The sequence below is a fragment of the Herpailurus yagouaroundi genome, unplaced genomic scaffold (genome assembly GCF_014898765.1).
Source record: "Herpailurus yagouaroundi ecotype Mexico unplaced genomic scaffold, PumYag 100, whole genome shotgun sequence".
Classification (NCBI taxonomy): domain Eukaryota; kingdom Metazoa; phylum Chordata; class Mammalia; order Carnivora; family Felidae; genus Herpailurus; species Herpailurus yagouaroundi.
The window spans coordinates 9171209-9186886 of NW_024412391.1; the positions used below are offsets into that span (position 1 = coordinate 9171209).

At 37.2% G+C, this 15678-nt stretch overlaps 1 protein-coding gene across 2 annotated transcripts in view; it reads right to left on the minus strand.

Annotated features, from left to right (window-relative positions):
- The window catches only part of TRIM24 (tripartite motif containing 24), a 138177-nt gene that overhangs the window by 39833 nt on the left and 82666 nt on the right, over positions 1-15678 (minus strand). For both annotated transcript variants that reach the window (XM_040471847.1, XM_040471846.1), the window contains exons 5-7: positions 12619-12735; positions 9747-9861; positions 7443-7589 (exon numbers count right to left, since the gene is read on the minus strand). In XM_040471847.1, the coding sequence (XP_040327781.1) occupies positions 7443-7589; positions 9747-9861; positions 12619-12735 (379 nt within the window). The remainder of the gene's footprint in view (positions 1-7442; positions 7590-9746; positions 9862-12618; positions 12736-15678) is intronic.

Consider the following 15678-nt stretch of genomic DNA (forward strand, 5'->3'; position numbering starts at 1 on the left):
ACAGGTTTGGGCTCCAATGCACCATCGAAGCCTCTACTGTTGGTTCTTTCAACTGAGCCCCAGGGCTCAGTCTTTCAACTGCTCTCATTTCTCCTCTACCCACAGTTTCAGTGATCTCATATGGTCTCATAGTTTAAATGACTTCTTAATTTGTATCTCAAGTCTAGATCTCTCTTTTGAACTTGCATTTCCAACTAGTTACTCAACATCTCCACCTGGTTGTCTAATAGGCACCTCAAATTTAATCTGTTTAAAAGGGAATTTGTGATCTTTCTACACAAGTCTACTTGTCCTATAATCTTAGCCTTGCCCATTACGGTCAACACTATTTTTCCTACAGCTTAGTCCTTGGTTCCTTTCTTTTTCTCATGCCCTACATTCAACCTGTTAGCAAAATCCTACTGGTTCTAGCCTTAAAAGATATGGATAACCCTACCCATTTTCCCATCAACTCTATTATTTATTATTATTATTATTATTATTTTAGTTTATTTATTTTGAGAGGGAGAGACAAGAGGAGAGGCGAGGCAGAGAGAGAGAGAGAGAGAGAGAGAGAGAGAGAGAGAATGAATCCTAAGCAGACTCCACACTGTCAGTGCAGAACCGGATGCGGGGCTCAAACCCAAGAACCGTGAGATAATGACCTGAGGTGAAATCAAGAGTCGGATGCTTAAGTGACTGAGCCACCCAGGCACCCCTCCCATCACCTCTATTAATTCTCCTGCTATCACTTTGCAAAAGTTACCTTACTGCAGTAAGTAAGGCTCTAACTGGTCTCCCTTATATCTCCCTTGCCCTCAACTACCTATAGTCTGTTCTCAATAGCTACAGTGATTGTTAAAATATAAATCATATTGTCTTCCTTCTCAAGTCCCTCTCTCCAGCAGTTCCTCATCTGAGATTAAAAACCAAAGTCCTCATAATGAACTACAAGGCTTGTGCTATCTGACTGCACGACCTTACTCATACTACTTTGTGATCCTTCACTCTGTTCCAGCCCCTCATGCCTCTTTATGTCCATATCACAAAAACCACCACCTCCGTCTTTGTATCTGCTGTGTTGCTTCGCCAGAACAGACTTCCCCCAAATATCTGCAGGAATTACTTCTTCACTTTTCTTTAGTATTTGCTCAAATATCACCCTCTTTAGATAGACCAACTTGGGGCGCCTAGGTAGCGCAGTCGGTTAAGCGTCCGACTTCAGCCAGGTCACGATCTCGCGCTCCGTGAGTTCGAGCCCCGCGTCAGGCTCTGGGCTGATGGCTCGGAGCCTGGAGCCTGTTTCCAATTGTGTCTCCCTCTCTCTCTGCCCCTCCCCCGTTCATGCTCTGTCTCTCTCTGTCCCAAAAATAAATAAACTTTGAAAAAAAAAATTTAGATAGACCAACTTATCTTAAACTACCACCTGCACTCCAGTGTTCCCAGACTCCCTTTCTTAATTTTCTCTAGAGCACTTAATATATACCAGGTAATAGTTCTATATTTTACTTATTTTGGTACTGTCTCTCTTCACTAAATGTGACTCTTTTTTTTTTTTTCAACGTTTATTTATTTTTGGGACAGAGAAAGACAGAGCATGAACGGGGGAGGGGCAAAGAGAGAAGGAGACACAGAATCCGAAGCGGGCTCCAGGCTCTGAGCCATCAGCCCAGAGCCCGACGCGGGGCTCGAACTCACGGACCGCGAGATCGTGACCTGGCTGAAGTTGGACGCTTAACCGACTTCGCCACCCAGGCGCCCCTAAATCTGACTCTTAAAGGGCAAAGATTTTATTTTGTTCTCTGTTCTCCCAGTGCTTAGAATGCTGCCTGATAAATATAGCAGGTATTCAGTAAATAATTGTTGAATACATAATTTGCTTTAGTTGCTAAATTATTTTCAATAGCTTTAATAAATTGTGAGTAAAAAACCATCGAACTATTTTGGGACTAAGTAGAATACATGGCACAGTGTGTAGCTAACAGCACTCAACACAATGCTCTTCTCCCTACGTTTTTCTGTCTTAATTTTTTGTGTCCTCTAACAGTTCTCACCGTAAAAGATGTTCCTACAAAGCCGACCAAAACAATCATTCCAAGAACTTTCCTTTGTAAATATACTCCTGTTTTATCATTTCCAAAAATTTGTTCATTTTGAAATAATTTTTAAATTGTAGAAAAGTGAAAAAAACCCTTCACCCAGATTTCCCAACGGCTGCTGTATTAACACACTTCTTCCAGTGCCTCCCCAACTGCTTTTGCACATACACTATTGCTACTAGTCTTTTTCTGAACCTTTTGACAGCAAGTTGCAGACATGAGGTTCTGTCTACCCTAAACACTCTGGCGAGTGCACCTTAAAACAAAGATCGTCTAGCATAAAGAGCAAATTCCAAATTCCGAAACCAAGTCTGACAACACTGCCATCCAATCCAAAGACCTCATTCAAATGCCAACTCTGCCCACAGTGTCGCTTGCTAGGATACTGTTAAGGAATACAGGTTGCATTTGGATGCCATGTCCCTTCAGTTCCTTAGGCTTTCCCTGTCATTTATGTCCTTGATGGCTTTAAAGAGTTCAAGAACTTATATTCTAGAAGAGGGCCTTCAACCTGGGTCTGAGTGCAGTTCCTCTTGATCAGACTTGGTAAAAGCATCCTTGTCAGGAATCCCACACTAATGATAATATAATGTGCACTTCTTAGCACATGAGATCAGGAAGCTCAGGATGGCAGCCTGTCCCACCACAAGTGCTGATACGAATCTTCGTCGCCTGACAATTTTGCTCCCCAGGTTCCCCACCTTGAATTCACTCGATTTCCCCATTTGTAAATGCCTAGTATTTTGCAAAGAGGTATTGTAGCATTACACTGAAATCCTGTTCTATCGATTCTCTACCCAGCAGATTAGCATACACTGATGACTCCTTCTTAATGACCACTACGACAATGACCAAATGTACTATCCTTTCTACGTTTATTGATTTACACTGTGACATAAAATTTTCTTTATCATTTAGACAAAATGGTTAAATCAGAAATGCGAACACTTTCTTAAAAGAAAATCAGCTCTAATAAAAGGGAACTGTGAGGTCAATACTTGGATATACTTTTTTCTCCCCTTGAGATACTATGCTGTAGATGAGAAGCCGGAAGATGCAATTTATTTACAACTCAGATAGCTAGTATCTATTTACTATTAATTTGTACCAAGGTCTAAAAGTAGTATCAAACTTGGCCAAACTCTGTTCCTTAAGTAACATTTTTTCCTGATGTATTTTACTGTCATTCAATGTAAATATAAGAGCTCTTTTACTGTCAAATTATTTTATTACCCATCTAAAATGTAAACCTTGTCAAAACTCCTGACGCACGTTTTAGTTATTTCTGAGAAGTGATAAGGCATGACTGGTATAGAGGGTAATGGTTCATTAAATATACACACTTGTTAATCTCTCCAGATGTATTTGAACTTAAATGAACTCAGGTTTTACACTGAAACCTTAGCTACTGTTCAAAAAGCAACAGACAAAACTTTTTTTTAAATATGAAAGGTATCGGGGCGCCTGGGTGGCGCAGTCGGTTGAGCCTCCGACTTCAGCCAGGTCACGATCTCGCAGTCCGTGAGTTCGAGCCCCGCGTCAGGCTCTGGGCTGATGGCTCAGAGCCTGGAGCCTGTTTCCGATTCTGTGTCTCCCACTCTCTCTCTGCCCCTCCCCCGTTCATGCTCTGTCTCTCTCTGTCCCAAAAATAAATAAACGTTGAAAAAAAATTTAAAAAAAATATAAAAGGTATCAAAACAGCTTTCAAGATAGCAATACTATTTACTGTCTCCTTTCTAATGAAGTTAAAATAAACTTAAAGAAGAAATTTAGTGTTTGATTTTCCAATCCTATAAAAATGAACAGGCGGTTTTGTCTATACTTAGAGCTTCTGAAAGAAGACATTATCTTGTACCTGATTTTTTTTACCATCAATCTTTCGTTGAATTCCTATGCATCAAGCACTGAGTAACACAAAATTCCTACTTTAAGAAGTGTAGAGTAATGAGATTCATAGAAACATATGCAAATATAATAGCAGATAAAAATCAGTAATAGTATGATGGACATATGCACAAAGGGTGTGTAAACACAAGAAAGAGAAACCCAATCCAGTCTTGGTCATGAAAGGCTGACAAGTGGAAAGGAAGACCCATCTAATCTGAAGCAGGTGGTCTTTAAAAAGATGGACATTATTCAGGAGCAAGAAGAGGCAGGAAAGGGTACTAGTACTCAGGCAAGAAAGAATCATATCCTGTGAGCACCAAAGATTAGAAATAAGGAGATGGCAATGAGGCATTCAGGAATACACAAAGAAGGTCACTGAAGATTAATTAGATGGGAGAAGGGAAAAAAGGAGAAAAGAATTCCTTTTTACTACTTATAACTTAATAGTTTCCTAATTGCTAGTATTATAGAAATATTTATGGAGAGTAAAAAGAATGATAGTGTTTTACTCTCCTGGCCTTTCTTCTGTCAACGTTGCTTGCCTTCCTTCTAAATAATAAAGGATAAATTCAGTGTTAACAGGTTGACAGAAGAGTTCTGAGGAAATACTGTGAAACTGTTTCAAAATATATTTAACACTAGACTTCTGGAAAGATTTTGCTCTTCCATTGATTTTTGTCTTTTCTTGACCACAGTTCCTATAGCAAAAAGTGAACTAAGAATCGCAAGCCAAGCTTGAAATTTCAGGCCTGCAAGGCATTTCTTCCTATTTTTTTAAGCACATGAAAGCCATCATTTAAAGGATAACTTGAGTAAACATGGCTACATGTACCATGCAGAAAAACTATGAGGAACGGAGTTATAGAATATAGTAATTTTCAAATTTTTTGAGGTTGGAGATCCTTGTAAGTGTTTACAAATAAGTATAAGCCTCAGCTCAGTGTGCATTGCAGGCAAATTATTTTATTAGCTACATACATTTGCGACTCAAGGGCCACTTGGGTTCCACAGACTTTTAAAAATCAGAAAAGAGGGGCGCCTGGGTGGCTCAGTCGGTTAAGTGTCCGACTTCAGCCAGGTCACAATCTCACGGTCCGTGAGTTCGAGCCCCGCATCAGGCTCTGGGCTGATGGCTCGGAGCCTGGAGCCTGTTTCCGATTCTGTGTCTCCCTCTCTCTCTGCCCCTCCCCCGTTCATGCTCTGTCTCTCTCTGTCCCAAAAATAAATAAAAACGTTAAAAAAAAAAATAAAAATCAGAAAAGAAATGATTTGGAGAATCAGGTATCTAATAATACTGGTTCCTTGTAATTTGCTGTACCCATTTTCTCCTATATAATGTCAACAACATTCTTCCTTTCTCCTATGTCACGAGATCATTGTGCTGATTAAGTAATCCCATCTGTTTTTATTGTTTTCTTTTATCATAATTGCAAATAAAATCATAAAATAAAATTAGAGAAATTTTTAGACAGAGATTTACTAAGTATCTGACTGTATGAATAATATGCTTTCTTACACAATACCGTAATATTCAATATTCATAACTTTTAATTCATAATTGAAAAAAGAATTGTTTCATTTTCTATTTTTATTCTTTTTCTGTTGGACATTCAGAAAAATATCTAGGAAAACAGAAAAGATATGTACTATCTAGAAGCTATTTTTCAAAAGACCAATAAAGCAGTTGGAAGAAAGAAAGAAAAAAAAGAAAGAAGTCAAGAAAAAAATGTATCATTGAAATATTAAGAAAGAAAAAAAAGTCCAAGAGTTGAATACAATTCGTGATTAGGAATAGTTTTAGAAATAGTTATAAATTAAATTTTTTTTAACAAGTCTTCAACTCAATATTTGAACCTAGTTTATAAAAGTTTATCCAGAAGTACATTTCCTTATTTCAAAATGGTCATAGAAAAATTTTGCTACCTGATTCTAAAAACAGAATAGGTGAACAGAAAACTGATTTGGAAGTCCTAACTTGATTTCAAAGGGTAACTCTCTGTGTAATCTTTTTTGTTTAAAAAAAAAAACAATTTTTTTTTATGTTTATTCATTTCCTGTGAGAGATAGAGTGCAAGCAGGGGAGGGGCAGAGAGACAGGCTCTAGGCTCCAAGCTGTTGGCACAAAGCCCCACATGGGGCTCGAACTCACCAAAACGGGAGATCGTGACTTGAGCTGAAGTTGGACGCTTAACTGACTGAGCCACCCAGGTGCCCCGAATATATTTTTTAAATGTCTTTTTAATTTTTTTTATGTTTTATTTTTTCTTATTTTTGAGAGAGAGAGAGAGAGAGACAGAGTACGAGTGGGGGAGAGAGAGTTAGAGACAGAGGGAGACAAACAATCTGAAGCAGGCTCCAGGCTCTGAGCTGTCAGCACAGAGCCTGACAGGGGCCTTGAACCCACAAACTGTGAGATGGCGACTTGAGCTCAAGTTGTAGATGCTTAATTGACTGAACCACCCAGGCACCCCATTTTTTTAATGTTTATTTATTTTTGAGAGTGAGAAACAGAGAGTGCATGCACAGAGGACAGACAGAGGGAGGGGGAGAGAGGATCCAAAGTGGGCTCTGTGCTGATGGCAACAAGTCCAATGCAAGGCTTGAACTCATGAACCTTGAGATTATGACCCGAGCCCAAGTCAGACGCTCAACCTACTGAGCCACCCATGCGCCCCATTGTGAAATCTTTAATAAAATGAAGGTAAGGCAGCAATTTTTAAGAATGCAGACCAGTGGCACCAGCATCTCCTGGGAGCTTGTAAGAAATACAGAATCTAGCTCTTCTCCACAACTATTAATCCAGAATCCTCAGGTGATTACTAGCGTGCAGTGATGAAGTATTTTCAGTAGCAAGGTTCTTTCTAGACTACTACCACAATTGTTCATCATGACACAGCCACTTTTCTTTAACAAATGGGGTTGAGATATCCAGCACCATTTATGGCCGCCAGAGTTATCAACGTGCTGCCGACAAGAGGAACACAGCTTCTAAGCGCAGTGTCCAAGACGGAATTCTGGTTGATACCTCTGTGTGACCTTACAAATGTCACTTAACTTTGTGCCTTCATCATCCATACAAAAAAGATGGATAGGTATACCTATCTTATAAAAATGATGCCTAAGTTTAAGTGAACTATTACATAGAAAATACTTAGAATTAGCACCTGGCACACTACAGGTGATCAGGAAATATTTATTATTATCATTACTGTTAGTGTTAAGTTCGATTGCCACTGAGAGAAAACCTGGCAAAGAACCAGACAGGAAGGACAGTGGTGGATTAGAATACACCTAAACCATGGCAGTTAAATATACTTTTTAAAACCAAAATATTTTGATCACTTAAAATTAGAAATAGGTAAGGGCACTTAAGTACAAATAGACTAATGACCATTTCTGAATTTTAAGTATTCCAGTGACTCCCATAATTTCTCTGCTTTTTGATGGTATGTTCCATGCCATACTTAGTTATCTTACCAGTCGCTTGCTATAAAGTAATGCTGTGCTGCTGCCACTGGAAACTGCCCATTTAGAAAAATGCATGACATGTTCCAATTGTTTAGAAAGTCCGGCCACTTCCTGTTGTTGTTGCATAAGTTTCATGCGATGGTCCTTTGCAAGGCTCTGAAAAGAAGAAAATTCAAAATTAGTCCCGCATATAACATATCTTAATGGTCATTTTCAGATTACCAAATTAGAGTAACTGTCACCTCTGAGAAGCCAAGTGATAGAAACTTGAATTTTCATAAGAAATATTCTTAGTGTTTTTCCTCTTAGTATAAAAGGATCAGTCTCACTGCCACAAAAACTGTGCCCCAAACAACGCAGCTTCTGCTGTTGCCACCACCGCCTCTGCACCCTTTACCCTCCACACCAGGCCCTTGGTCTAGTTTTACATATTCTGGAATTTAGGTCGGTGTTCATGCATCTTCCAATATTCAAAAAGGGGCAAAAACCATGGATTGGCTATGATACAGTCAGTCAATGCCTATTAAATTCAACACTCACAAATAAAATTCAATACTCATAAATAAAATTCAATACCCAAAATTAAAACTCAATACCCACAAATACAATACAATAAAAATAAAATCCAATCTAATAAAGTTATCAGATCACATGTTGTGCAATCACATGATTTCACGTTTTAGGCATTCTAGTCCTGATTGCAACCAGTTTTGTGCCCAGTCACACCATGTGGTAGACAACACTTAAACTTTTTGTGTGTGTTTTTTGTTTTTTGAGAGAGAGACAGAAGTGGGCAGGGGGAGAGGGGGAGAGAGAGGGGGAGAGGGAGGAAGGGTGCACACACACAAGGGAGGGGCAGAAAGACAGAATGAATCCCAAGCAGACTCCATGTGCAGCACAGAGCTGATGTAGGGCTCGATCTCACAAACCGGGACATCATGACCTGAGTGGAAATCAAGAGTTGGACCCTTAACTGACTGAGCCACCCAGGCACTACTTTATCTTCATTTTTTGAAAAACTCTCCAAGAGATTCTGATTTACAGCGGAGTCTGGAAAGAGCCACAGCAATGCACACACTAGTAATCTCTGAGAAAGCCAATCTAAGTGATGCTTGATTTTAAACAGAGCTTGGAAAATGTTTTAAATTCTTTGTTTCTATTAAAAAAAAAAAAAAGAGGGGTGCCTGGGTGGTTCAGTCAGTTGAGCATCCAACTTCAGCTCCTGTCATGATCTCACGGTTCCTGAGTTTGAGCCCTGCAAGGGGCTCTAGGCTGACAGCTCAGAGCCTGGGCTGTGTCTCCTCTCTGCCCCTCCCTCACTCACACTCTGTCTCTTTCTCTCAAAAATAAACAAACATTAAAAAATTAAAAAAAAAAAAAAGAAATCACAGAATCTTGAAAAAATACTATAAATGAGGTCTCCTGGACAGAATACTTCTTCATTAAATAAGACAAGTCTTTAGTCTTTGTTTCCTGTATGGCTGATGAGCCACGGGAATGACCATGCTTTCCCAGGAGGGCAGGACTCTCTGAGAAAGACCTTACAATTTTGTCAACTACAAAATAAAGAGGTTATAAACCAAATTATTCTAGGAGTTATTTTTTTTAAATCCTTAAAACATCAGAATTCTTTCATTCTCTTCTCATTCTAAATTGCTTCTTTACTGTGAATTCTTTTTGCACCATTAAAAGAATACTAAAATACCATGCAATTAATATTATGTTACTATGGAGAAGTTGTAATCTATTATTATTTGGAGGCAAACACTGACTTTGGATCTAGACCTTCAGGAGTATAAAAAAACTCATAAAGAGCCCAATATTTTTCTCACCGTGGTGAGAAACAACTATCCTAAGTGCCCTGAGTATCCTTCCCTACATACTGCTTTCACAGAGGATTAAGACTAAAATGTTGAGAGTGGAAGGCATACCCTTTTACTTAATTTCTCATAGGGTTAAACCTTTATGTTTGAAAACAAAATATAGCTTAGTTATCTTTCTAAATCTTTTTTGCTCGATTGCACCCCTTTGGTGGCCCCAAGTTGTCACTTGAATGAATCTAAAATGATTAATCTCTTCAACATTTACAGAGCTCCTTCAAGCAAGGCACTGTGCTTTGTGCTATCGAGGAAACACTAAGCCATAAACTGTCAGCTACAATGTAGAATATGGTAAATGAAAACTTAGGAATGGAGAAGCAATATTATTCAATCATAAATGGATGAAAAAGTCTGTGATTTCAAAGTCACAAATACATGAGAAACTACTATATTAAATCGCTACAAACATACTGTCCCATCAACAGTAACTTACCTCAAGCTGATGCAGTAGGGCTTTTCCTTTTTTATTTATTTCTACCATCAATGTAAATATAGCAACTTTAATATCCTGCTCCACCTGCTTTTGATTTTGATTTACTTCAATTATCCTGAAAATTAAATGAAAGGGGGAAAAATCTAAACTCTAAGGCAGAAGATTTGTTTTATAATATTTAAAATTGATTTTCTAATGTCTAAATTAGGCGAAAATGTTTTCAACTCTTAAAAGCTCAGCTGTTTCTAAGGGTCCTTCAGTGTAAATTGACTTTCTCGAAGATGACATAGCAGAAATGTAATTCTTCTGAAAAACACAGTCACTTAATTCAATCTTAAAATCAAAATGTATTAAATTGTAAGAGAACGAACACATTTTAAGAAAATATGACTTGGAAAGATCATGATGAAAATCATTCAAGAAAATCAATACTTGATCTAAAAGGGTAGACCAAAAAAAAGGTTTATGAGCAAGAAAACCAGGACTCCAAACATGTTCGATTGTATCCACTCTAACTACCAAGTAGGAAAGTGTAAGCATGTCATTCTTAGTGATCTGAACTGCTGCAGTATTCATTATGCCCGCACAGAAGCAGAGAACAACAGTAGAGAGCTACTGTAAGAACACATCTGTCTTCAAATAAGCAGCTCAATACTACTTTATGTTTCATCAGCTATCATGTACAGTTTTTCCCTTCGTTAGAGAAGACGGGAAGGCCATTGTCATGGAGATCGAGATAGACAGATAAGAAATACACAGCATCATACCAGAATATCTTATAAAAGCAGAAGAGAATAACGGGACACCCACTAAACACTTTGAGAGAAATTGGAAGTTTGATTTCTCCAGTCTGCTTCTCCAATAGTTATCCTCCAAGACTTAAAACCAATAGGGCAGAGATTTTATTTTCTGTTGCAACTTAAGATAATCACTTGACACCAATATTGGCTATGAAAATCAAGAAACCCAGATAGATATGGAAGAAAACAACCCTCTGAAACAAAACAAAACAAAAACTAATTTAGAATTCACATCTTCATGATGGTTAAACAGGATGAAAAAAGGACAGGCAGTGCCATTGTCTGCACACAAGTGAAAACGAATTAAAACCAGAGTAAGTCCGTGCTGTAAATGTAATCCTTTTATGACAGTCTATTCAGATATGAGCAATTAGCACCTAATCCAAAGATTCTTTAATTCTCACAATTCAAAACCCCAAATCCTTTCATGCGATAATGTCTGACGTTGTAAAAACAGCATAAGGAAGCCACTAACAGAAAGGTAAAAGAACAAATTTGGAGAATTCACACTATCTGGTTTGAAGACTAACTATAAAAAGCTACAGTCATGAAGAAAGTGGGGTACTGTCAAAAAAGAAAAATACAATGGAACAGAATACAGAGTTTAGAAAGAACCTTACACATACATGGTCAACCGATTCCCTACAAAGGTGCCAAGGCAATTAAATAACAATAATTTAGTCTTTTAAACAAATGGTGTTGGAACAAATGGACATCCATAGGTTACAAAAAAGTGAACTTTGACCCATAGCTCATACCATATACATAATGAAAGAGTAAGAAGAAAGACTAAATTTCCTCAAGGGTGGAGCTTTCACATAAAATTAGTTACTTTACAATTGCTACCATTTGCCACTTACACAGTAGAATCACCTGTAACTATCTCTCTTCATTATTCTGTGAATATCCCTTACAAATTTTCAACTACTCAGATAAACTTTTAAGCCCACCACTTTATTTGGCAAAAATAGTATGGTTAGAATATGGTAAATGAAACAGTATTTGGTTAATATAGTTGTTATGTAAAAGAGAAAGGTAAAATGCAATGACAGCTGATAAGGAAGACTAACAAAAACAAAGACACACGATAGAACGGTTATTATCACAAAGAATAAAAATGGTCATAGTAATTACTGAAAAAGGTTAATGACAAAAATAACACATTATAATGATTGGTCTTAAGGAAGATAAACCACAAGACTTTCTCTTATGAATCCCCTGTGAGGCCTCTCTTATTCAGGCTCTTTCTAAAAAGGATTTCTTGATTTATTTGGACAGTGATATGTTACTTTTGTATGCATAACAACAAAAGAAGGGAAAATGGGATTTCATAGCTGTTGTAAAGGTTGTACTATGTCAGTGCGGGTTCCAAACAGGATGAAAAAAGGGGGGTAAGCTAAACAAACTCACTCTTCCATGTGGAGGTGAGTGGTTTGCTCCCCTAATCACTGACTTGTGAGATGTGAGACTTTGGACAGTTGAGGATTCCTCCTTCGGAAAACAAAAAGCATAACAGGTAATATGTAGAAACCGTGCAAGTATTGTTATCTGATAAGAAATTAAAGGTGCGTGAAACCGTTTAACAATCCCTGCCTCCTGGTGTCCTAAGACTTCCACCCTATTGTAGTTAAAAGGTGACAGCCCAGAGAAGGCATCTCAAAGTTGACCAATGCTTAAAAAAGCAGTTATGTATGTATAATAAAGTGTTAAAATATTTTATAATAGTGGCAAAAAGTAGTTGATTTTGTTTTTAAATCCTGGCATTTCTTTAAAATTTGAAACATCAGATAATTATAAATTATCAATACCTGCCAGATAAATGATCCATTACTCAATGCAATTTATTACCATAACAGTTTTGAAATTTCATGGCTGAAAAGAATGCTTTCCAGTTTAGTTTCCAGAAACCCAAAGTTTCTAGAAAAGTCTTACAAACTATGTTATTAGAGGCATCTGACAGCTTACTTAGATCTACTTCACCATGAGCTAAGTAAAATACCTGTTCTAAAAGAGAATATTCTTAATATGTTATATAAATATGATTTATCATAACACCACAAATGTAAATTTACCTGTTTTGGATCTGATTTCCTGTGAATTTTATGTATTTTGTTTTTTCCATCAGTTTTGTGATTAGTGTATCTATGATCACTTTCTGATTCTGAAAAGCTTCTTCTATAAATTGGTATCTGAAAAGACAAGTAAACAAGCCAATTATTTCATGCTAATAAATCAAAAATGAGGAAAAGCATCCCCCCCAAAACTAAGATAAAAAGAGTTTAAAAGATATAAATAATACTAAATATATCCCTGGAAGGCAGGTTTTCTGCACTCTCCAAAGTGTCTCTAAGAAAAGGAGGAATCTTTACAGATATTACTCATGGATACTCTATAAATTATTTTGGAAATTTGGGAAAGATACATATCTATCACTCATAGTTTAAGAGGCTTAAAGAACTCACCTGGCAGACCTGGCAAAGAGTAACCACAGATATTTAAGTAGATTTCCTTACTACTTTGTAATTTCCCAATTATTAAAGTTTGATGCTGTAAATATTTTGATGATCACTTTTCTTTAACGTTTGAGAGCACATGCGCACGTGTGCACACACACACATATAGAGAAAGAGAGAGGAAGAGAAAGGATCCCAAGCAGTCTCCATACTGTCAATGCAGAGCCTGACACAAGGCTCGATCTCATGAACTGTGAGATCATGACCTGAGCCAAAATCAAGAGTTGGATGGTTAACTGACTTAGCCACCAGGCACCGCTTGAAGATTACTTTTGAACATTAGGTAGTTGTGTCATAAAGGTCACAAATACATGCCTTTGGGGAAAATGGTGGGATGAGGAAAAACTCTTGATGCTATGCCTTGCATGTAACAAAGCTTCAAGCAACATAAAACAGCACTTTAAAAACTTTAACTTGTAAATGAACATGATAATCTCTGACAAAGTACGTATGATGACTCAAGAGTAGCTCCAGGGGCACAGTAATATAGAAGACAAGCAGTTTTATCAATTTTTCGTAAAATGCATAAAACACAGTATTTTACATAATGTGATTTAAAAGTGCAAGTGTACTTAAATCAGTATTATAGTGTTGCCAGCATTATTAGAAAAAAAGGGGAACATAGTTAATATTAATTCTGTTGGATTTTCTCTGTATAGAATGCAGTCTTTGAGACCCTAGTAATGTGTAATGTTATATGAAATGGTCAAAATGTTTGTTATCTGGTTCCTAAACTCAATTTTAAAACTTTCAATATTCTGTTATGATGTTTTCTGGTTCATTTTACAGAAAACCTTTCTCGGGTTTAGGAAATTTCCTTTTATTCTTAGTTTGCGAAGTCTTTATATCATAGGTGCATATTTTTGACAGAATGTTTCTCCTGTCTCTATTGAAATGATTATGTAATTTGTCCTTTATTCTTTTAATATGAATTACATAACTGATTTTCAAATGTTACATGAACTCTGTATACCTAAAACAAGGCCAACTTGGTTGTAATTATCTTGTCCAAAAATCACATTACTACTGGATTTGGTTTCCTATTTCTTAGAATTTTCACATTCATTTCATGGGTGAGACTAGTCCGTGATTTTCTATTTTTATTCCTCATAAAACAAGTTGGAAAGAATTCATTCTTTTATTGTCCTCTGGATGAGATTGTGTGTATTTAAAAGGTGTTATTTTTATCTCACTATTTTGTTGATTCATCAATGAAGTCATCTGGGCCTGTAGTTTCCCTTGTGAGAAAGTTAAAAATTATGGATATAGATTAAATCTAAGGGCTATTCTGATTTTCTATCTTACCTTGTGCTAGCTTTGGTAAGCTGTATTTTCTTTTCTTTTTTTCTTTTATTTATTTTTTGAGATAGAGTGAGCGAGCAGGGGAGGGGCAGACAGAAAGGGAGACAGAGAATCCCAAGCAGGCCCAGCACAGTCTCACAAACTGTGAGATCATGACTGAGGCTGAAATCAAGTTGGATGCTTAACCGAGCCACCCAAGAGCCCCTGGGAAGCTGTATTTTCTAAGAATTATCCTATTTCATGCAAAAATTTCCAAATCCATTGATAGATAATCATCTCATAATTTTGAATGCGTTTAGAAAATGTTGTGATGCCCCCTTTTCACTCCTGGCATTGGTTTTTTGGGCCTGCTCTGTAAATCACTCATTAAAGGAATTTGTCAATTTACTAATCTTTTGAAAGATTTGATTTTTGGCTTTACTTACTTCATTAATGTCTGCTTATCCTCATCATGTCCTTTTCCCCACTTAGTTTAGGCTTAATTTACTAATTTTCTGAAGTTGAGATGTTTAGTGTATTTTTTTATCTACCTAATATATACATTTAATGATATCTATTTCCCTCTTATCATGGCCTTAACAGTGTATTTCAAGGATATTATTTCCATGATCATTCAGATAAAAATATTTTCCCATATTCATTGGGATTTCTTCTTTGATGTTTTATTTAAATTTAGTTCAAACTGTTTATTTTGAAATAATTTCAGTTAAATCTGCAATGGTACAGAGATCTCCTATACCTTTACACAGCTTAGTTTTTCAAGTATTAATTCATCATAGCTCTTTAATGCCTTAATAATCAGAATGAATTTAAGAGTAAGGATATTGCTATGTAACCAGAGTGTGATGATTAAATATAAAATTGTCACTGGGGTGCCTGGGTGGCTCAGTGGGTTAAGCATCCCACCTCAACTCAGGTCGTGATCTCATCGTTTTTGGGTTCGAGCTCTGCATCGGGTTCTGTGCTGACAGCTCGGAGCCTGGAGCCTGCTTCCAATACTGTGTCTCCCTCTCTCTCTGTCCCACCCCGCTTGCGCTGTCTCTCAAAAATAGGCAGTGAAAAAAAACAAAATTAAAAAAAAAAAAAAAAGAAAACGGACGTTAAGATAATACTCTCATCTAAACTACAGACCATATTCCAATAATGCCATTTGTTTCAATAATGTCCTCTAAGGGGGGCCTGGTGGCTCAGTAGGTTAAGCGTATCACAATCAGCTCAAGTCATGATCTCACAGTTTGTGGGCTAGAGCTCCACATGGAGCTGGGTGCTGGCAGAGCCTGCTTGGGATTCTCTCTCCCTCTCTCTCTGCCCTCCCCC